This window comes from Physeter macrocephalus, chromosome 19, assembly GCF_002837175.3.
Source record: "Physeter macrocephalus isolate SW-GA chromosome 19, ASM283717v5, whole genome shotgun sequence".
NCBI lineage: Eukaryota > Metazoa > Chordata > Mammalia > Artiodactyla > Physeteridae > Physeter > Physeter macrocephalus.
The window spans coordinates 14379978-14402708 of record NC_041232.1 but is presented as its reverse complement, the minus strand read 5'-3'; the positions used below and the strand labels follow the sequence as shown (position 1 = coordinate 14402708).

Below are 22731 nucleotides of genomic sequence, written 5' to 3'. Positions count from 1 at the left end.
CCCCCGCGGAGCAGGGAAGACCCAATGCAGCCAAAAACGAATAAATAAAATAAAAATTAAAAAAAAAAAAAAACTCCAAAGGAATCCGGAACATCACCACCACTTCTCCTGGATCAGGCTGGCACAGGGCCTGGGCCAGGACTGGCATTCAGTAAGTCTTAGCCTCCTTGTTCTTTTTCTTTTTAAAACTACTGTTTTGGGGCTTCCCTGGTGGCGCAGTGGTTGAGAGTGTGCTTGCCGATGCAGGGGACACGGGTTCGTGCCCTGGTCTGGGAAGATCCCACATGCCGCGGAGCGGCTGGTCCCGTGAGCCATGGCCGCTGAGCCCGCGCGTCCAGAGCCTGTGCTCCGCAATGGGAGAGGCCACAACAGTGAGAGGCCCGCGTACCACAAAAAAAAAACAAAACAAAACCAAAAAACTACTGTTTACTGCTAACAGGAAAATATGTCTGTCTTCAAAAATAGCTCCACTCATATGTTGAGTGATATAACTATAATATTTAGAAATCTGTGTAATTTAAAAGCAATGCTGGTAACTACTGAAGCTGAGGGACAGGGATATGGGGGCTCATCATACTATTCTCTCCACTTCTGCATATTTTGAATTTTCCATAATAAAACGGTTTTTAAAAATAATTTGAAAGGCTATTCCTAACAAAAGTAAAAACATATTAACTTGTATCTTACAAATGTTTTCAGTAGCTGCCCTGAAAACTAAGTGACTTCTCAATGAGGATGGATTTACAATGACAGTTCTAATGATAACACTAGAGGATTTTTACATCTATGTTCATGAGGACTATCAATCTGTATATACTTGTTATCATATATTAGTTATTATTTTTTCTTCTTTAGTCTTGATAGGTAATGCTGGCCTCACAAGCTGAGTTGAGAAGTGTTCCTCTTAGTCTATTTTATGGAAGTGTGTAGAATTGGTATTATTTCTTCCTTAAGTGTCTGGTAGAATTCACCAGTAAAGCCATTTGGCTTGCAGTCTTCTTTGTGGAGACTTCTAAATTACAAATTCAATTTCTTTAATGGAAATATAGCTATTCATGTTTTACAGTTCTTATTAAGTGAACTTAAGTAGTTTGTTTTTCAAAATATCAATTTATCCATTTTATCTAACTGGTTGAATTTACTGGCATAAAGTTGTTCAGAATAGTTCACTGTAACTTTTTAATATCTATAGGATCTGTAGTGATGTCCCCTCTTACATTCCTAATGTTGGTAATTCATCTCTTTTCTCTTTTTTTCCTGATCAATCTGGTTAGGGTTTACCAATTCGATCAAAATTTTCAAAGGAACAGTTGTCCATTTCATTGATTTTTCCTCTATTGTTTTTTCTCTATTCTACGTCATTGATTTCTGCCCTTATCTTTATTACTTTATTCCTTCTGCTTATTTTAACTTTTTCTTTTTCTAGTTTAAAGGTGAAAAGTTATACTGTTGATTTGAGACTCTCTTTTCTAATATAAGCACTTAATGCTATAAATTTCTCTCTAAGCATTGCCTTAGCTACATCCTATATACTGATATACTGTTTCTAATTTTCATTCAGTTCAAAATTTATGCATCATGCTGTGTCATTAAAAATCAGTGTTCATTATATACGGAATCTAAAAAAATGGTTCTAACGAACCTAGGGGCAGGACTAAAAAAATGGTTCTAATGAACCTAGGGGCAGGACAGTAATAAAGATGCAGACGTAGAGAATGGACTTGAGGACACGGAGGAGGAAGGGTTAGCTGGGACGAAGTGAGAGAGGAGCACTGACATATATACACTACCAAATGTAAAATATATAGCTAGTGGGAAGCAGCTGCAACGTACAGGGAGATCAGCTCGGTGCTGTGTGACCACCAAGAGGGGTGGGATAAGGAGGGTGAGAGGGAGGGAGATGCAAGAGGGAGGGGATATGGGGATATATGTATACATATAGCTGATTCACTTTGTTATACAGCAGAAACTAACACAACATTGTAAAGCGATTATACTCCAGTAAAGATGTTTAAAAAAAAAATCAGCTTTCAATATACACTATGGAATATTAGCCATAAAAAGGAATGAAAATGAGTTATTTTTAGTGAGGTGGATGGGCCTAGAGTCTGTCATACAGAGTGAAGTAAGTCAGGAAGAGAAAAACAAGTACCGTATGCTAATGCATATATATGGAATCTAGAAAACTGGTACTGATGAACCTAGTGGTGGGGCAGGAATAAAGATGCAGACGTTGAGAATGGACTTGAGGATACAGTGGGGGAAGGGGAGGCTGGGACACAGTGAGAGAGTAGCACTGACATATATACACTACCAAATGTAAAATAGCTAGCTAGTGGGAAGCTGCTGCATAGCAGAGGTAGATCAGCTCGGTGCTTTGTGATGACCTAGAGGGGTGTGATAGGGAGGGTGGGAGGGAGGGATATGGGGATATATGTATGCATACAGCTGATTCACCTTCTTGTACAGCAGAAACTGACACAACATTGTAAAGCGATTATACTCCAATAAAGATGTATTTGGGCTTCCCTGTTGGCGCAGTGGTTGAGAGTCCGCCTGCCGATGCAGGGGAACCGGGTTCGCGCCCCGGTCTGGGAGGATCCCACATGCCACGTAGCGGCTAGGCCCGTGAGCATATATATATATATATATATAAAAATATGTATTAAAAAAAAATGTGTTCAGTAAAACCACCCCCCAATTAACCAAAGGATTAACACCAAAGCTTGTATCATAAATGCAACGTGCCACTGTTTTCTGCATGATAAAACTATTTCAAATTATTTTCACTAGTAACTTCAAAATTTTGTAGTTATCCGCAACGGGAGAGGCCACAACAGTGAGAGGCCCCCGTAACGCAAAAAAAAAAATATATATATATATATATATAAATATGTATTAAAAAAATGTGTTCAGTAAAACCACCCCCCAATTAACCAAAGGATTAACACCAAAGCTTGTATCATAAATGCAACGTGCCACTGTTTTCTGCATGATAAAACTATTTCAAATTATTTTCACTAGTAACTTCAAAATTTTGTAGTTATCCTAGAAATTGATCATCTGCTAATGTGTGCCTAAAGCATGAGAACTTCCCTCTCCAGTGTTTCTTAAATTTGAGAGCTTGCAGCCCTCTAAGATTTCATCTATGAATCAGTCAGTGTGAAAAACAAAGCATTACAAGGCACACAGGTGATCACTTGGTGCCAAAAGCCTGTGACTACAAAATGCAAATTCAAATAATGAGATCTCACAGTATGGTTTAGTTACAAGGTCAAAAGATCCAGATTCCTTTTTAAAATTACCATAAAAATACAGTTTTTAAAATTTCCTAGAGATCTCACAACTCCCACCCACGATTTTATCTGTAGAATGCTACTTAAGGAACACTGAACTATTATTTAGTCACAATGCATATTCAGTCCAAAGCACATATAAGCAAGTGTAAAACAAATATAACTTCAAACTCCCCTCACTGAAGAACAGAAAAACTTTAAAAAAGCATTTTTATTCAGCAACTTCCTCCATCACATAAACATAGTCTCTATGGCTTGTCTATGAAACAAAATCTAACACCCTAGACCAGTCCAGGTGGCAGTCAACTTTAAAGTTCAATGCCCCAAGAAATACTTCCTCAGTACTGAAAGAACCACCTCAGTTCAAAACTCTGCATTTGAATTTTTAAATCCACTCTGAATATCTCTAAAATGTGAGCACTCTTACTGTTAAGAAAAAAGGACTCCATCTGGTATTTTTTTGGTTTTTATCAGAAAGTTGTTTCATATTGTTTTATCCACCGAGTGTCTGAATAAGACTCCTAAGACCTAAGGGTTGGCAAAGGTTTCAGGCAAGAATTACTTATTGAAACTTTTAAGAGAAAAATGACCAGAAAAGGCAGGCCTTGAAAAAACACAAAATTCTCCACAATCCACAGTCAGGTGTCCTAGCCATCTCCCAAGCAATGCATTAGAATGTTAATAATCCACTTCTGAAACACCAGGGGAGCTGAGGAGACTGAATATTACATTCAAAGGTTATGTTATTAAATTGAAATGTCATCATCAACATACAAATGAGAGATATCAACAAAACTACTGAAGAACTGATTTTTTTATTAAACATAAATTACAAATAAAACTTTAGAAGCACCTAGTCTCTACAGCCGTCTAAAATATGGTCCTACTGTTCACTGCTAAAAAGAAGCTTGGAGAGACCCACTCCCATCCATTGTGTGCACGACAGCAAATGAGAAATCGTAGTTACTTCGGCCCAGGTCAGGCACAGTCCTGGACAATGGAGCATGCGTGTATTCAGACAATTGCACTAGGAGTGCTGCAGGAGTGGATAAGCCACTTTGCCTTTCTTGATGGCACCACAGAAAGACGACTGCTGGCTGTCCTATCTAGGCTTCCACATGCTAGTGTGCACTGGGTCTTCTCTCTCCTCTCTCCACTGAGGGGGACAAATAAGAACTTCTTTGCACCTAAGAAGTGTGTAGTCTCATTTCTCACCAAAGAGTGAGTTTTCGTGACAAACTCTGAACAGGGAGCGGTTTCGCGTATACTGCCGTTCCCCAATGCTGTGGCTCGAGGCCAAAGGCAGGCAAGCGTGCAGCAGATGGAGTCCTGGCAAGGTCTGCACTGTCCCTGCATTAGTAGCATCTGCTCATTACTCAGAACCTTCGCCTGCTTTATCTAATGCTCCAGGAAAAGCATTTTGATTTGATTCATTTCGGTACGGTACCGTGCAACACAATTAGTGGTAAAATCAAACTGGAGGACGGCCAGTGCTGACAATCGGAAACAAGGCAGAAGAAATATGAGGCCAGTGGGTTGGAATTCAAAAAATCACAACTGTGGATCATCTTGCCAAATCTCAACACCCCAGGTGGGTGGTACAGTGTTCCCGCAGGGCCAGGAGGCTAAAAAGGACATGGGGATGACTAACTTTTTCCCAAAGCAGTTTCCATCTCCCCCTCTGGACCTGACTCCTTCTGCGGAGAATACGTGTACAGACAGACCATCAAGGGGGTCTCAACGGCTACAGAGCTTCCCTTTGGCACAAACAGGGAGGTGAAGTTCACTGACTCATTTTATTATCTTATTCTTCTTTTCTGTGGGGCACACTCATGAATTTCAGACCTCATGGGGTGAATTTCCTTTGTGCTATGGCACTGCCTAAGAAGCGCATGTTCCCTGCTCCTAGAAAGAAGCAATACAAAATGTGTGTTTGATTATTTCAACCTGTCTCTGCCCAGAAGTAGTTACTCAGGAGTATGTTGGTACAAATACCACAGTGACAATCTGTTAAACTGAAGTAAGACCAAAGACAATGCTACCTGAGGTCTGGGGTGAGGCTGGAGGTGGGGAATGAGAAGTTGTTGCTTATCTCAGAAAGTAATTCCCATCAGACTGGTAAAACAAGCTGAGTGAGAGGAGCAAGGAAACACAAGAGCTTTTATCAAAGAAACAATCCTAATACCAAAAGGAATTCAAGACAAAGCGAAGTACTATAGATTTTACCCACAGAAGGGTAAAATGAAACCCAAAATAAGACAGACAAACATGATGATGTAAGTGTAAACAACTAGACAGATCAACTGAACAGAATGTAACATCCAGAAACAGACCCAAATACTAAAAGAGTTTCATATGCAAAAACTTGTAAAGGCAGCACCTCAAACCAGTGAGGTAGAGATGGGCTTTCTAATAAGAGATGCTGGAAGGATATAATCAGATTCATATACTATTCTAGGATGAACTCTATACTGGTCAAGATTCAAATATAAAGATAAGCCATAACACTATCATCCAAAAGAACACAAATAACAAATGTTGGCGAGGATGTGGAGAAAAGGGAACCCTTATACACTGCTGGTGGGAATGTAAATTGGTGCAGCCACTGTGGAAAACAGTATGGAGGTTCCTCAAAAAACTAAAAATGTAACTACCATATGACTAAACATTCCACTCCTGGGTATATATTTGAAAAAAATGAAAACATTAATTTGAAAAGATACATGCACCCCAATCTTCCTAGCAGCATTATTTACAACAGCCAAGATATGGAAGCAACCTAATTGTCCATCAACAGATGAATGGGTAAAGAAGATGTGGTGTACACACACACACACACACACACACACACACTGGAATACTTCTCAGCCATAAAAAAGAATGGAATTTTGCCATTTGCAACAACATGGATGGACTTAGAGGGCATTATGCTAAGTGAAATAAGTCAGAACACACACACACAAACACACACACACACACACACACACTGGAATACTTCTCAGCCATAAAAAAGAATGGAATTTTGCCATTTGCAACAACATGGATGGACTTAGAGGGCATTATGCTAAGTGAAATAAGTCAGACAGAGAAAGACAGATACTGTATGATCTCACTTATATGTGGAATCTTAAAAATAAAACAAACTAGCAAATACAACAAAAAAGAAACAGACTCACAGATACAGAGAATAAACTAGTGGTTACTACTGGGAGAGGGAAAGGGGGAGGGACAGATGCGGCAAGATGGGGTAGGGGTTTAAGAGGTACAAACTACTATGTATAAAATAAGCTACCAGGATATATTGTACAGCACAGGGAATATAGTCAATATTTTATAATAACTATAAATGGAGTACAACCTTTAAAAATTGTGAATCACTATGCTGTACACCTGAAATTTATATAGTATCATCTCAATAAAAAAAATTTTTTTAAAGCCCTAACAGTAACAGAAGAAAAAAGAATTACAAGTAGCAGGTACACATGTGAAAAAATTCAACCTCTCTCACACTAAGAGAACTGTAAGTTGAAACATTTGGATACCATTTCTTATCTATCAAAGTGACAAACACTGAACAGTTTGAAACATACTTTGCTGAGAAAATGGGCACAACTTCATACCCTGCTGGTTCCAGTGCAAAATAATATAAAGCCCATTCGCATCCACCTTTTTGTGTGTGTGTGTGTGGTACGCGGGCCTCTCACTGTTGTGGCCTCTCCCGTTGCGGAGCACAGGTTCCGGACGCGCAGGCTCAGCGGCCATGGCCCACGGGCCCAGCCGTTCCGCGGCACGTGGGATCCTCCTGGACCGGGGCACGAACCCGTGTCCCCTGCATCGGCAGGCAGACTCCCAACCACTGCGCCACCAGGGAAGCCCTCGCATCCACCTTTTGACCCAGACATTTTTGTAGGAAATAATCCTTCCTGCATTCACATGAAATGTCATATGTACAAGGCTTTTCACTACCACACTGTAATAGCAAAAGTGAAACACAACTGTTCCTCAATAAAGGACTGTGTAAATAAACCACAGTGCTTGTACACAATGGAATACCATGAAAAAGGAGCATCTTCTCCATACACTGACGTGGACAACGTTTCAAGCTATGTCATAAACGAGATGTAAGCATTCCCAGGTTTATTACAGCATTATTTACAATAGCCAAGATATGGATACAAGCCAAATGCCCATCAACGGATGAACGGATAAAAAAGATGTGGTACACATACACAATAAAATATTATTCAGCCATGAGAAGGAAGGAAATCCTGCCATTTTCAACAACGTGGATGGACTTTGAGCATATTATGCTAAGTGAGATAAGTCAGACAGAGAAAGACAAGTACTGTATGGTATCACCTACACGTGAAATCTAAAAAAGTCAAACCTGTTTTAAAAAACGGAGTAAAACGGTGGTTACCAGGGGGTGGGGGGCAGGCGGGATAAGATTGATGGTGTTTAAAGGTACAAACTTGTAACAAGTGGTGAATAAACCACAGGGTTCTAATGTATAGTATAATGAATACAGATAACAATATTGCACTATAATTATGTAATGTGATAAATATCACTACAATGGCAGTCATATTACAGTATATAAATGTATCAAAGTAACACACTGTACACCTTAAATTTACACAATGTTACATGTCAAATTTATCCAATTAAAAAAAAGATATGGGGCTTCCCTGGTGGCGCAGTGGTTGAGAGTCCGCCTGCCGATGCAGGGGACACGGGTTCGTGCCCCAGTCTGGGAGGATCCCACATGCCGCAGAGCGGCTGGGCCCGTGAGCCATGGCCGCTGGGTCTGCGCGTCTGGAGGCTGTGCTCCGCAACGGGAGAGGCCACAGCAGTGAGAGGCCGGCGTAAGGCAAAAAAAAAAAAAAAAAAAAAAAATACACCATTAAGTGAAATAAATCAAGGTATGGAATGATATAAAGTAGTATGCTATCTTTTGTTTAAAAAAGGGCGGGGAGGGACTTCCCCAGTGGAGCAGTGGTTAAGAATCTTCCTGCCAATGCAGGGGACACAGGTTCATTCCCTGGCCCACGAAGATCCCACATGCTGCGGAGCAACTAAGCCCATGCGCCGCAACTACTGAAACCTGTGCCGCAACTACTGAAACCCGCGCCCCTAGAGCCTGTGCTGTGCAACAAGAGAAGCCACTGCAATGACAAGCCCACACACCACAACGAAGAGTAGCCCCCATTCACCAAAACTAGAGAAAGCCCACGCGCAACAACAATGACACAACGCGGCGAAAAAAAAAAAAAAAGGGGGGGAGAATGCGAATGGATACTAATACTTACTTGTATTTACAATAAACAAATACTGGAAGGATAGAAAACAAACTAAAAAATATGGTTGCTTTAGAATGGAGTGGACAAAAATGGGTAGAAGCAAGACTTCACAATGCATAACTTTATATATTAGCTTGACCTTACATCCCTTAAAATGTATTACTTAGTCAAATGCATTAAATTACAAAATAAAACCCACTCATTTATGGATTAAAAAATTAAAATCACATATACACATACACCCATAACTACTGTCTAGAAAAATAAACCATAAACAAAGTCCGTTGAAGAATAAGTGACAAATCAAAAAAATATTTAAAATCAATGACAAGGGTTATTTCCTTAGCCCTTTATTTTCAACTGCAGAAGATAACAACCCAAAGAAAATGGGGAAACAATTTGCAGAGAAAGAAATACAAACACCTAAAAACACAATGAAAAGATGTTCATATATACTTAGATAAAGAAAGGTAAACAAAAACAACAGTGAAATACCATGTCCACCTATCAGACAAGCATGAGGAAGCAGTCATTCTCATATACTTTCAGTGAGACCATAAACTAGTGAACCCTTTTTGGAGGGCAATCTGGCAGCATTTATCAAAATGTAAAGCATCTGTAGCCTCCAATCCGGTAATCACTGGTAATTTACCCTGTGACTATACTTGCATAAGTCCATCACAATACTTGTTCAAGGATATTGTTTTGCAGCACTGCTTTTAATAACAACAACAACAAAAACCAATCCAAATGTGCATCGCTAAGGGCCCTAATAAATAAATTAAATAGTACAGCCACATAATGCAATACTACACAAGCTGAAAAAGAACAGGGTTTACCTATAAGTGCTAACATGGAAAGATCCCAAGATGTGTCATTAGGTGAAAAAGCAACATGCAGAAGAGTACACAGAGTGGGACATATGTGTGAAACGTGAGAGGAACTAGAGTAGGCGAACAGGGAGGAACACTTCAACTTCTTTTCGTATACATTATCCTTTTGTGCTTTGTTTGAGTTTTAACTAAGACATTTTTTTAAAACCAAGCATTTAAAATACATGATGACAATTATTTGCCGAGTATTTACTGAAAAAAGAAGTTTCCCTAGCCTATCTACAAGGTTGCCTAATATTTCTGTGCAACGACAGGGGTAAGGGTGACGACTACAATTCTAACCAACAAACTAAAACCAGCAGCACACTTGCACATCACCAAAAGCTGTATTTTCAAGCTCACAAGATATGAGATGTGAGGGTGCAAAAATATGAGACGCACCTCTTTATAAGTGTCTCTGTGGAGTTATCACATAAACAGCACTACATCCCTGGCACGGCCTAGAAGACACAACCAAAGCTCTCGATTCGCTACTGATGAATGATTCAACCTCAAGGAAATAACTTAGTCGGCTTCTTTGGACCTCAGTTTCCCGATCTGAAGAAGAATGTGTGTGTGGCAGGAAGAGGCTACTGGATGGTTCTAAAACTGTATATGATTCTAACCTAAAAGTATTACAACTTCTGCATAGTTGTTTGAAAAAAACCTCACTGATAACTCGGCACATAGGAATCACACTCGAGCTGCTCTTATGTTATCTATCCAGGATGTTAACAAACATACATGAACTATGTATGACATACCCCAGAGACAGCTTAGCTGAATTTCTAGAGGTGGAAAGGAAAATCCATCAATGGTGCCCAACTAATGTCAAACCAAAATAACAGAGTTCATGTTGTGAAAGTAATAAAATGAAAATATTTAATATTTCAGCTCTAATTTTTATTTCTTAAATGGCATATGGATATAAAATTCCCCATTAGCTCCTTTACTACAGTTTTGCCCCTCTGAGCTACCTCTGAAGATTTGCAACCATGCCATGACAGGAACGCTAACATTCTACAATATCTTGTGATCCAACTTTCAGGCAAGTGGGGAGACAAAGCTTTTGGAGACTCAAACTTTACAACATAATAGAAGTTAGGAGCATGAGAGGTAGTATACAATACCACGGCCATTATTAGACTCTTCTTACCTAGTTCTGTAAATCCACAGTTGCCCACACACAAAAAGAATTCTGTTGGTCCCAGAGAGACAACCTATTACCATAAATTATCTCGTATGGTATGTAAGTGCCAGGAAAAGGTAGGCCCTGCTTTTATTTTTCTATTTCCATATTTGTCAATAAATTATCTATGTCTATCCTCTTTTCACTGTTCCCCTTGGATCAAGCAGAGACTAAAGGAAAAGTAGGCCAAGTATATTTAACACCAAGCAAGTTATTTGCTTAAGATGGCTTGGCCAGCCTTGTGTCTGGCTCTAAAACCCAGCCCTACAGTTCCAGTAGGAATTAAACACCAGTTTGAAAGGGCGCTGTGTTCCAATGCCTACTAATGCATTGAGGGTTACTGGCCAACTTCTTCACATAAAGGCAAGAATAAGGGTGTGTGTGTGAACATGTGTGTGCCCACATGTATGTATGGAGGGCTTATGGGTGGAGCCGGCCACAGCTGCTTAATTTTTGTCAAGCTTTTTTTTTTTTCTCTTAACAGGGAGGAGGCTTGTGGTTACTTACCATCCTCATAAGCCGCTACCGCCAGCGAGCTGTTTACCCTCACAAAGGAGACATATGGCTGCATTCCAGCCTCATCCTCCTCGTAGTCCGATTCCAGGAAGGGGGCTGTGTAGTCCCAGGTGCGGGTGTCCCACACCCTCACGTCCCCTGATGTATATCTGGAAAAGAAGGACACGCTTGGTTCCAAATGGGGAGTGAAAAGCAGGGCCACCGTGGAGAGAATGGGGGAGGCTTAAAACGACAGAGGAGTCAGATCTGGCCAGTGTGGAGCCACTGCTGCAACACTGTTTACACGAGTCACTCCAACAAGAGGAAATGGCAACTCCGTAACAGAAAGGCCAAGAGCACGTTTCCTATTCTCATAACAATGGGGACAATTTCAAATGAGAATACTGTAATAAAAAATTGGGTAGCAAGATCTCCTTGTTTTTCCTTTTTGGCTATTATAACCAATCTGCTACCTTAAGTCCTCCCAGTAAAGGGATCACTAGCAGAAATGTGTAGAAGCCACACTATTTACACACAGACGCACACACGTGAAAGACAGAGAGGGAACTGCTAAGGACTAATGGTCTTACAGGCACAAGCTTTCTAATACTTCATCCATGCATCAGATTTGACTGATTAAAGTCCCTAAAGACTAATTGATTTGCTGAAACAATTAAATCTTGCCTTTAGCAGCCAGACAGTGCTGCCTTCTCATGAAAAGCTCTTGCCGAAATGTATGACACTGCCCGGTTTTACCCGCTTAGAGGACAGGAGCACTCACTCTCTCCGATTACTCCTGCCACTCCAGCAAATGCCTCACTCCATCAAAGCCAAGGCAGAGCCAGAACCTGCTCAGACACCAGGCCCCGACGATAACGGAACGGCCAGATGATGAGGTGGTACGCTGGCTGCCACTGAGGTGTCTATGCTAAGTTCCTCACATCTGCTACAGGGGGTTTGATTCAACATGTAAAGCGACGGGGTAATGTATGTATTTCGATGCTCCTCTCACTTCACCCCAGCTTCCACCTCTCCCCTCCGGCCCCGTGTCCTCAAGTCCATTCTCTATGTCTACGTCCTTATTCCAGCCCTGCCACTAGGTTCATCAGTACCTTTTTTTTTTTTTTTTTTTTGTTTCTGACTTACTTCACTCTGCATGACAGACTCTAGGTCCATCCACCTCACTACAAATAACTCAATTTCGTTTCTTTTTATGGCTGAGTACAGGGAGATCAGCTAGGTGCTTTGTGACGACCTAGAGGGAGGCTCACGAGGGAGGGGATATGGGGATATATGTATGCATATGGCTGATTCACTTTGTTGTACAACAGAAACTAACATAGCATTGTGAAGCAATTATACTCCAATGAAGATTTTTTTTTAAAAAAAGAAACGGGGTAAGAGTCTCATGACGAACCCACACAAACACAGAGACAGGCAGACAACTGTAAAGGTGTTCAGTCTTCCTGAGGCCAAGCCATAGTTCCTTCTTTGATCTCACATTACAAGTGTAGAATCGAACAAGATAACTCCAAGCTTTATTTAATTACTGAAGTCTATGACATGATGCATCTATGAAGTAGTTATAGACGAATTTCTCATGTGAGGTTTCTTAATAAAGAAACTGGGAATATTCTGATTCAGGAATGTTCATTTACTAAATGTAGCAGTGTTTCCCTCAAATTATTAGTTGACAGCAAATACATACATTATGAATTCAAAGGCCATTCTGTCACACACATTCTCTAGGTTGGAGCACTGGACTCTCTCCCTGTAGGAAGGACAGTGCCTGGAGAGTGTATGCGTAGTATAAAGAGGCAAACAGGAGAAGACGTGCTTTCTCAAACTGGACTGATGGGCCTCTGTTTGACCACTGATCCTCCGGTAAATGGAAACGCTCACTCCATGAGTGTCATTACACCTGGCGATGCACAGGCAAAGGCAGATACTGATATCGCCGCGGCCAAAGCACGGCCGCCGGCTCCTAGACCCTCCAGGCAGTGCTCCAGATCACCTTCAATGAGGAAGCCTCCATAAGAACACACACACTGCACTGCACCAAAACTACCAGGCTCACCCTGACACCCTAAAAATGACTCGAGCATTCCCTGCAATAAGGCCACATGCTTAGCAACAGAGACACTCAACAGAGATAACATGGTTGAATTTCCAGGCTGTGTACGATTATTAGATTCTTAAGGTTAAATTCTACGTGAAAGGAACCAGCCAATTCAGAAAAGAAGGGTAAGAAGGATGACAACATCTTTCAGAAATACAGAGAAGGTAAGTGAAAGACGGAGGGAACTCAGGAGATCAGAGGACTCAGGAACTTTGAGAGAAAGAAGTACACAAACCAGGGAAATGTATTTCCTTTCCATCAGTCTTGGTCATTCTGTTTCTTATGACCTGTATATGGGACCACACCAGCCGTCTTCACTTGGTCCTTTGAGGTGCCCCCTTAGTGGGTACAGAGGACAGGATTTGGGTGGCCTGAGCTCCACCATCCGCAAGCTCCCTTTACACAAGGAGTTCCAGGGTAAAGCAACCACAACCAAACCAAAACTTGAAAAACTGCTGAACCACACAACCATGAGCTATGAAATACAATTTGTCTCTCTCTTTTGGGGGAAGAGGCGAGACGGAGGGCAGAGGTGACACAGAGAGGAGCATCTTTTAACATCTAAAAGGCTCCTGACCAGCCTTTTCTTCCATGAGGTTGTGCCCTTCCCACTGCAATTCCACCCACCTAAAATTAAACACGTGCTCTCCTCAAAAAGCCTCAGCCCACAACCAGACTGGCCTGTTGCAACTTCCTGATTCTGTCGGTGACAGCATCCATCCCAGGTCACTGGTACAAAACCGAGGGGCTCCTCAATCCCTCCTTCCCCGGCCACCCACACTGCTATACATGCGGTCAGCACGCCCTTCCTGCTCTTCTCGTTCCCAGGCTCCCACTGGCTCCCACTCCCGCATCAGCTCCCAGCCGCCCCACGGCAGCCTCCTCCCTCCTGAGCCTCGCCCACCTGCAGCCAGCCCGGCTCCAGCCAAGCCCTCAAAAATACCTGACTACGTGGATCTCTCTCCCTCTCTCCCTCGCCCTCCACACTAGACCCTGAGCCTTATCATCTACCATGACAGCGGCCTAGACTTTCCTCTCGTGGCAACTGTGTGAGTACGTGTGTAGTCATCTGACTGTTCATCTCCCCCTACGAACCCACAAGCTTCTAAGGTCAGGGGTTGGGTCCTGCTCACTGATGTTGATCCAGTGACCAGAAGAGTAGAACTAGAATAGTACTTGACACCTAGGAAGCCCTCTGTAAATCCTGAGGCCTCAACACCACACTGAATGAAGCTTTAACTACCGGCCAGGCACTGAGAACTCTCCATAAACTGGCCTCCGCCCCTCTTCCAGCCTCATTTTCTCCTCTTCCTCAGCATGAGCTGGCCTCTAGCCAGGCCTGCCGTTCACTGGCTTCCACACCGTAGGTGCCTCTGCACCTTGGCTCCACCTTTCTGGAGCCCCTTCCCTCCCCATGACCCGGCTGGGTGGGTCAACCTTGGCTACACATTAGAGTCACCTGGGATGCTTTTAAAACTCCCAATACCCAAGGGCACACCAGGTCAATGAAATCCGACTCTCTGGGGGTGGAACCAGACAACAATGTTTCCCAACGTGCCACCAAGATTGAGAACCACCTACCTCACTCCAGCCTGCCAACGTCTCAGGGCCTAGCCCAGGCCCTCCTCCTCCATGAAGCCTCTCTGACTCAGCTACCGTGTCCTTGGACCTGAAGAAACGGCGTTCACTGCTACATCCCACGTCTCCTCACCCTGAGCGTGAAGTCCTCGTGAACGCCCTACCTCAATGCCACAGCCTCCATCACAGTGCCTTACACACAGCTGAAAGAAGGGGGTCCCCAGCTGGTTTGAGTGGCATCTCCTTTTCTTTCTGCTGCCCACCTTCTAGTGCTAATGATCGGTGAGACACCCGGAACGCACGCATCGAGATGCGTCAGACTTCTTGCATTTACTTCCAAACTGATTAAAACCTCTCTATAAAACACGGAATAAGCTAAATTATTTTGGTAAACATGAAATTTTCCATATACATCCGTTTAAATCAACTCCATTCTTCATGGCCAAGGAGCATGATAATAGCATAAATGCTGCAAAACAACTCACAAGGCAAATATAAAAGATTCGGTGTCTCCTTTATGATGGGAAAAGAGAATAAATATCCTATTTCAGCAGGTACCACACGATGACTCAGCAATAGGCTCTAAAATCTAACACATGAAAGCAACCACAGCAGTGATGCTCAGACTGTGTTAACGAACTCGCGCTAAAGAAACAGACATTTTCATGAGGGTAAGACACTGGCTGGGGCAGAGGGACACGGACCAACCTCTAATCGTGACCTAGAGGCGCGTAACAGCGTCGGCCAGGAGAAGCACGGACAGACACGAAAGGGAGGTAGGGAAAAGGGCAGGTTTTTCTCCAGAGCTCCAGATGTCTTTATGGCTGCCTAATGACAATTACACTCAACCAATTAAGACACCACTATGACAGTTGCATTGTCAGTAAGCCTTTGGACCCCAATGTTGATGGCTCTCTAATTAGTGTCTGTGCAAAGTACAACTGCGACTAATATATTAGCTGATGTAAGAACACTAAAGAAAAACTAAGGAAGAAAGAAGCCTTTTCCAAACGAGTAAGGACGTCCCGGCCCACGGCACGGGCCAGTGAAGCTGTATGCTTTTCCCAGTCTTTTCTTATGCTTGGCAACGTTGAGTTTACCTCCAAATAAATAGGTCAGAGACCACAGCTGATTTTTTTGTTGAAAGAATGGGAATACAGCCTCTTTCAAGCTCGGCACACCAGAGCAACTGCCAATTTAAGATGATTTACCACTGAAGGGCTTTCATTAACTAGTACATTTCCAATAAGCAGACTACTTATTTGGACTAGGAGACCTGAAGAAAATGGAAGAAATGCTGTACAGCTGCAAACAACCTTGAATCTTTCTCCTCGTCTAAGGAGCCAAGCAGGTGGGAGCTGTGGGGGGGATGGTTCCATTTTGCTTCCAGCTGCCAGTGATTTGCTAAAAAAATTTTTTCAAGGCTCTTCACAACAACCTGGGGCACTGTTTTGATTTAAGACTCTGGAAGTCAGGTTAAGTGACTTACCCAAGGTCACAAGAAACATTTTAGTGGCACAGCTGGGGTCAAACCGGGTCCCCAGGCTTTTCTCTAACTGCTGCTTTAGTCACTCTGCCTCCTCCGATGAGTGTCTGTAAACACATATGGCTTTTAAGAACTATCCCCATTTAAGTGCAATATAAGGAATTTACTGTCTTCAATACTGTGACTCAGGCTTGTGGGACATAGCCCCTGACCCTAATTCATCAATTCCACCACTACAGCTCAACTGGAAGGCAAGAAGCCAACAATAAAAAAGCTCAGTAAGCTGGCAAGGGGTGTGGGACTGGGCAGATGCAAAGGTGCCGCCTACACATGCTTCACAGGTGATGTGGGAGCACATGTGGGATGGCTGGTAAAACTTCACCCTCTACAGGACCATACTCATACAGCCACCCCCAAAGTCACAAGTCTATTCCGATCAAGTACTCACAGCAACCAAAAGGAGCCTTGTTATGAGGCCTCAGGCCAGGAACAGCAAATGGTTTCATTTGCGTGTCAAATCCAATAAATCAGTAGTGGCTGCCTACAGCCCTGTGTTGAGGAGGATTCTGAAGCTGTCTTCCATCCAACTCACCAGAAAAATAAACGCTGTAAGGGATTTTTCATGCCCACCGTTGGTTTGGGGGTGAGGAGCCACAGAATCTATGCAAGTTACTTGCATCCTTACTCCATACAAAACTCTGCCTGGGGACTTCCCTGGTGGCACAGTGGTTAAGACTCCACGCTCCCAACGCAGGGGGCCCGGGTTCAATCCCTGGTCGGGGAAGTAGGTGCCGAATGCCACAACTAAAGGAGCCTGCGTGCCGCAACTAAGACCTGGTGCAGCCAAATAAATAAACAAACACTCTGCTTGGCCAACTCCTAGTCATCCCTTCCAGACTCAACTGAGAAGTCACTTCTCAGGAGAAACCCTGCCTGACTTGGAGCCTGCACTAGGTGCCTCTCCCCAGGCAGTGTGTTATGGTGCCCACTCTTCCCCTACCCTAACCTCTCACACTGTCCTACAACCACCTGTAACTGTATCCCTTTGGCCTATGAGCAAGGGATGTGTACCCCTCCCCTCAGCAAGGAATGTGTCTGCAGTATTCATCTGTGCTTAGTACATACTGAATGAACGATTCTGACTTAAACCCAGAAGATGGAAGTGGTTTAAAGCCTACAAAGCAATTAGGCAGAGGCCCCTACAAGTGCAGTGCCCACATTTCAAGAAACGTTTATGCCCTTAACATGCAGAGGTTTTAGGAGCTAGTCACACATACTCCATACCTTCTTTAGTAATACCAAAGATTACAAATCAATGAAAGCAAGAGTATTTACTGTTCTCTATGAAACATGACTGTGTTGTATTATGCAATTAACAAAATGAACTCAATCCCACGGTGCAGTCTTTCTGTGGAAATGCACTACTACAAACATCAAGTGCAGCTTAAGATGCATCAATTGAAAAATAATGAACATCTTAATGGACCTTACGAGGTCCATGCACTACACACTTAAAACTGTTTTCCATACATCTTGGTTAATCACAATCAATAGAGTCAGAGTCAATGATGATTATGCAGAGTTACTGTAGCTGTGGCCCTTCCCATTATTCCTTGGAGAACTAGAGATGGATAAATGCAGTCATGAGTTCACCAGTATTTATTAAGGATATTCTGGAGCTCCTTCATTAAGGATATAATAAATGTAAAGCTCTCCTCTGGTCTCTTATCAATATCTTACCTCAGACTTATTTACCAGAAAAGCATGTATACCTCACAGCAGAAAATAAATAAATAAAAGTATTTATAAAAAGAGGTCCCTAACGGGTAATGATCAAATTCCTTATGGGAAACAATCCAATGTCATAATAAGCAGCAGCACAAAATCTATATAACGCAAAGTTGAAAGGAACTGCCAAGAGAAAAAGTTTTTTAAAAAGGAGAAAGACAGAAAGCAAGTCCTTAGTAAGTATAAATATCGGGTGACATTTATCTAATGCAATTTTTATCACCTATCTGTATTTACAAAGCATCTGTTATCGTCTCAAGAGCCTCAAAGTAATCCTAGGTATTATCCATTTTTATACATTCACATGAAGCTAGCAGACTATTATAAACACCATCCTTGAGGTCCTCAGCTCCTGAATAGCAAGTGCTGTAAAATTCAGGGCAAATACACACTATTTCAGATCAAAGCCATATTTTGGCATGGTACATGGTCAATACAAAGGCACATTTTTAATTACTGGGAAAAGTGGAGAAAAAATGGCTAAAAGATATTTCAAGTTACCTTAGACACGTGCCTATGCCTGAACTATTATTTTCCAACAGTTCTTAATTATAAACAATGATAACATTCCAATAAAGTGTCAATAGGCAAAGTGAACCAACCAGAGATTCAGACACCAAATTTTACATATATAAACTGGAAGCTCAAAATGTTGCTTCATGTCTACATAAGACTAGCAACCCTCTAGACTCTGTCCAGGTTGTGACAGACAGAGCTCTAGTCAGGATAAAAGCCAGAACGACAGCCAGAGGTCACTTGGCTGCTAGAGACGTGTGGGCGGGTTTGCTTGGTGTCACTTGCCTCAGAGGGAATGGAGATGGAGGAAATGCAGGAGAGCAAACAGAACAACTGAGTACTTTTCAGGGAAAGAAGACACTTAGCACTTGGTGACATCAGACGATCCAGTTTTCCCTCCAACCACACTTGACAGAGAAGAAACATGGATACACAGTCACTGTTCCTTCCAGTCGAGGCAGGAGTTGCACCCTAAAAAAGCAGATCACCACAGTAGAAAACGGAAGGAGAGGCATTTAGGAGTGTTGAGAAAAACCTTGACACAAAGAGGGGGCTTGATGTTTTTTAAAACCAAAACGGGGGCGGGGGGAGGGGAATGGTCCTCTAATGTGAATAGTGTGCTTTCTTACGCAAACTGAAACGCTTCAGACTTACGAATCTTAAGTAACAGTGAGGAGGGACTTTATTGCAAAACACCACCATACTCCTGGGCATCTGATAAAAGCTTCTTGTGAGCTAATAGCTTAATGGTTAGCAGAGCTGGCACAAGGCTCCCAGTGAGCCCCCCGCTTGACTTTCTCCCGCAAGTTTTACCCGAGATGCTCTCCTTCACTAGATGGCAGTAAAGCGAACATATTCCTGGCAAATTATACCTAGACCTTACATCTCAGGTTATAATGTGACCCTTCTGAACTCATGATGTCATCTGTTTTCAACACCCTTAACTCCCAGAGTGCAACTGTGGAGAAAGAGGACAGTCTAGGCCTCACAAAACAGGACGGGGATGCCATCATAGCCTTCGTCCCTTCTAGTCTTTTCCCTCAATGATAAACATATAATTTGAGAGACATTCTAAAATTCTCGGAGCTCTCACCACAAACAAACAAAAACAAAGAAACAAACACCATGCTTCCTAATCACTTATTATCAACCAGCTTTCTAGATAACATCTCTTCTTCTAAATCCAAGGAAGGCACACACTAAACCTCACCGCATTTCAGGAACGCTACCAGATCACAAAGAAAACACAAAGCCTGAGCTCGAGAGAAAGAGACAGGTGGCTTATTGCAGAGATTGGTGGCTTCTCAGCACAAATTATTCTCAGGTTAAAGAAATGGGAAATTTTAGCCAGAAAAAATCAAAGTAAAGGTTGTATTTGAATTACATACTTAGTCACCTTTGAAGGAACTTCCACTTACCTGACCAGCAAAGAAAACAACTGTTTCTGGTATTTTCTGGGATGCTGCATATCACTGCTAAGTGGCCACATGACACCACAGAGAGGCACGAGGAAGGGCCAGAGTAAGAGTTTGGTAAAGTCAAAGATGCGGTAAGGAGGCTCAGAGAGTGCGGGGTCTCAGAAGTGCAAGGAGTTTTCCTTCTATACATACCTTCCCCAAAGTCTCCTCGGTGCTGGGACTGGTGTTAGGCTCTGAGGTTACAAACATGCTTAATACATGGCCCCCACCATTTTAAGGCGGTACAGTCAACAAGATCAAACTCTTGATCTTTATCTTTATTTATGGCACTGACCGAGAAAAAGGAAGGTGCACTCAGGAGACCGGGTTTGAGGGATGGTTTAGAGACTTCAAGGCAAAAAGCTAAATGGGAAAGAAGTTGAGGATTATGAAGGCATTTTAAAATAATTTTTTAAAAAATTTTTTGGCTGTGCCACACGGCATTCAGGATCCTAGCTCCCCACCCATGGATCGAACCCATGCCCCCTGCAGTGGAAGTGCAGAGGCTTAACCACTGGACTGCCAGGGAAGTCCCTAAAATAATTTCTTAATCTGGAAAAAAAAAAAAAAATCCATCCGCCTAAATCCAGCAATTAAAATATGTATTAGGACTTCCCTGGTGGCGCAGTGGTTGAGCGTCCGCCTGCCGATCCAGGGGACACGGGTTTGTGCCCCGGTCTGGGAAGATCCCACATGCCGCGGAGCGGCTGGGCCCGCGAGCCATGGCTGCTGAGCCTGCGCGTCCGGAGCCTGTGCTCCGCAACGGGAGAGGCCACAACAGTGAGAGGCCCGCGTATCGCGGAAAAAAAAAAAAAAAAAAAAGTATTAAAAAACAGGCAGAAAAATAAACGGTACACACCAAAAACCACAACGGGAATTGTGGTAGCATGCTGGGATTTAGGTGGATTTCTCTTCTCCACTTTCTAATAGTTTTGCAAAGACAATGTGGTTTTACTATTGTTTTCATTTTTCACAGAAAGGAAAGGTCCATACATGCCATAAAAGAAACCAAAGTGATGCTATAATAGCCAAGCCATCAGAGTAGCGAGCGAGGGCTGGAAAAGGCAGAGCTGGGGTCCAGCTCTCCGCACGCCCCCCGCAGAAGCACAGCAGGGCACGCGGGGCACGGGTGCCAGCCCCACTCCCCGGACCTTATGGAGCCTCAGCTACCTCACCCAGAATGAGCATTTCGGAAGAGAATCTCTAAGTTCCTTCCGTGTTTCAAGCTGTATGATTCTAAGTTGAAAAAAACTAAGAAATCGGAGAACAGACAAAAAAAATTAGGAATTCCTCCAGCTTCCCATGTAACATGTAGTATACAGGTGGGGGGAAGAGAGTCTATCAAATGTTAATGCTTTTTTTCAGACTAAAAAAAAATTTATTAGTACTACACAGCATTTAATGAAATATTATATATCACCTCTAGTTTTAAAAGATGCGTACAAATTAACTGAAAAAAAATACATGGCTGTCAAGTTAAGACAAAAATGCTTAGGCAAAGCCTCAAGCCCGCGTGATTAGCTGCCCTATAAGCTGCAGATAATCACCCCTCCGGAGGTGTGAGGAGGGGAAACGCTTGGGCGGAGCGGCAGTGAGCGCTAGTAGGCTAGTGCCCCATGGAACCTGTGGGAGGAGGCAAGGCTTGAGCTGGGCGTGAAAAAACAGGGACTGGGTTTCTTTTGGCGGTAATGAAAACGTTCTAGAATTAGATAATGGTGGGCAGTTACACAAAGAACCTTGTGAATATACTAAAAAATCACTGACTTACACAATTTTGAAGGGTGGATTTTATGGTATGGAAATTGCATCTCAAGTTAAAAAAGGACATGGTCAGAGGTAACTAGGACAGTGTGAGGGGCAGAAAAACCAAAGGTGCCCTGGGAAGAGTAATGAGGAAAAAGGGAGGTTGGAAACAAATTTCAAAGGTTCCAAACATCAGGAAAAGGTAATTGGAAAACTATCACCCATGAGATAGGAAAGGAAGCAAACACTCATGGACAAGAGTGAAAGATCAAAAGCTTTGAGAATAACGTGTTTCCTCTGCTGGAAAAACAAGCCTCAGGTAAGAGGCGTCCAAGTCCTTTCACTGGACAGGGACTCAGCGTTTCCCCGAGTGAATGCGCATCTGAAGGGTGCCCTGGTTCTGCGCGCAAAGAAGAGTAAGGCAGAGCCAAGACTGGGTTCACTCTAAGCTTAAGTGTGACACAAATTAGTCTAAGCCTAAGCAATGCAGTTCCAAACCAGGAACATTTACACAAAAGGACTGAAAAGCTGGGAAGAAGCTGGGGCAAGATTCTGCAACATAATCTTCATCAATTATATAAAATACATTTAACAGGTTTAAATGCAAAAATGTCACATCGGTCAGCTGCAGATATTAAAAAACTAAGCGTCTGAACAGATTCTACTTGTGTAAAAAAATAGAGAAAAAGGAAGGGAAGAAGAAAAATAGGAGAAATGCAAGAGAAGTATAAGAGAAGGAAATGGTGAGACGGCCACTGTCTCTTTAAGAAGCTCCTTGGAGATACATAACTGCAGAAAGCCTGGTGAATACAACATTGATTGGGAATGAGGTAACCACAAACACCACTGTCTCAAATGAAAAGGGATTCAAGATCTGACCCAGAAAACAAGC

At 42.7% G+C, this 22731-nt stretch overlaps 1 protein-coding gene across 1 annotated transcript in view; it reads right to left on the bottom strand.

The window, feature by feature from the left end:
- FBXW8 (F-box and WD repeat domain containing 8) overlaps window positions 1-22731 on the bottom strand; it is a 125497-nt gene that overhangs the window by 69933 nt on the left and 32833 nt on the right. Inside the window, exon 5 of the mRNA XM_024121090.2 lies at window positions 11165-11322. Coding sequence (XP_023976858.1) covers window positions 11165-11322 — 158 coding nt within the window. The remainder of the gene's footprint in view (window positions 1-11164; window positions 11323-22731) is intronic.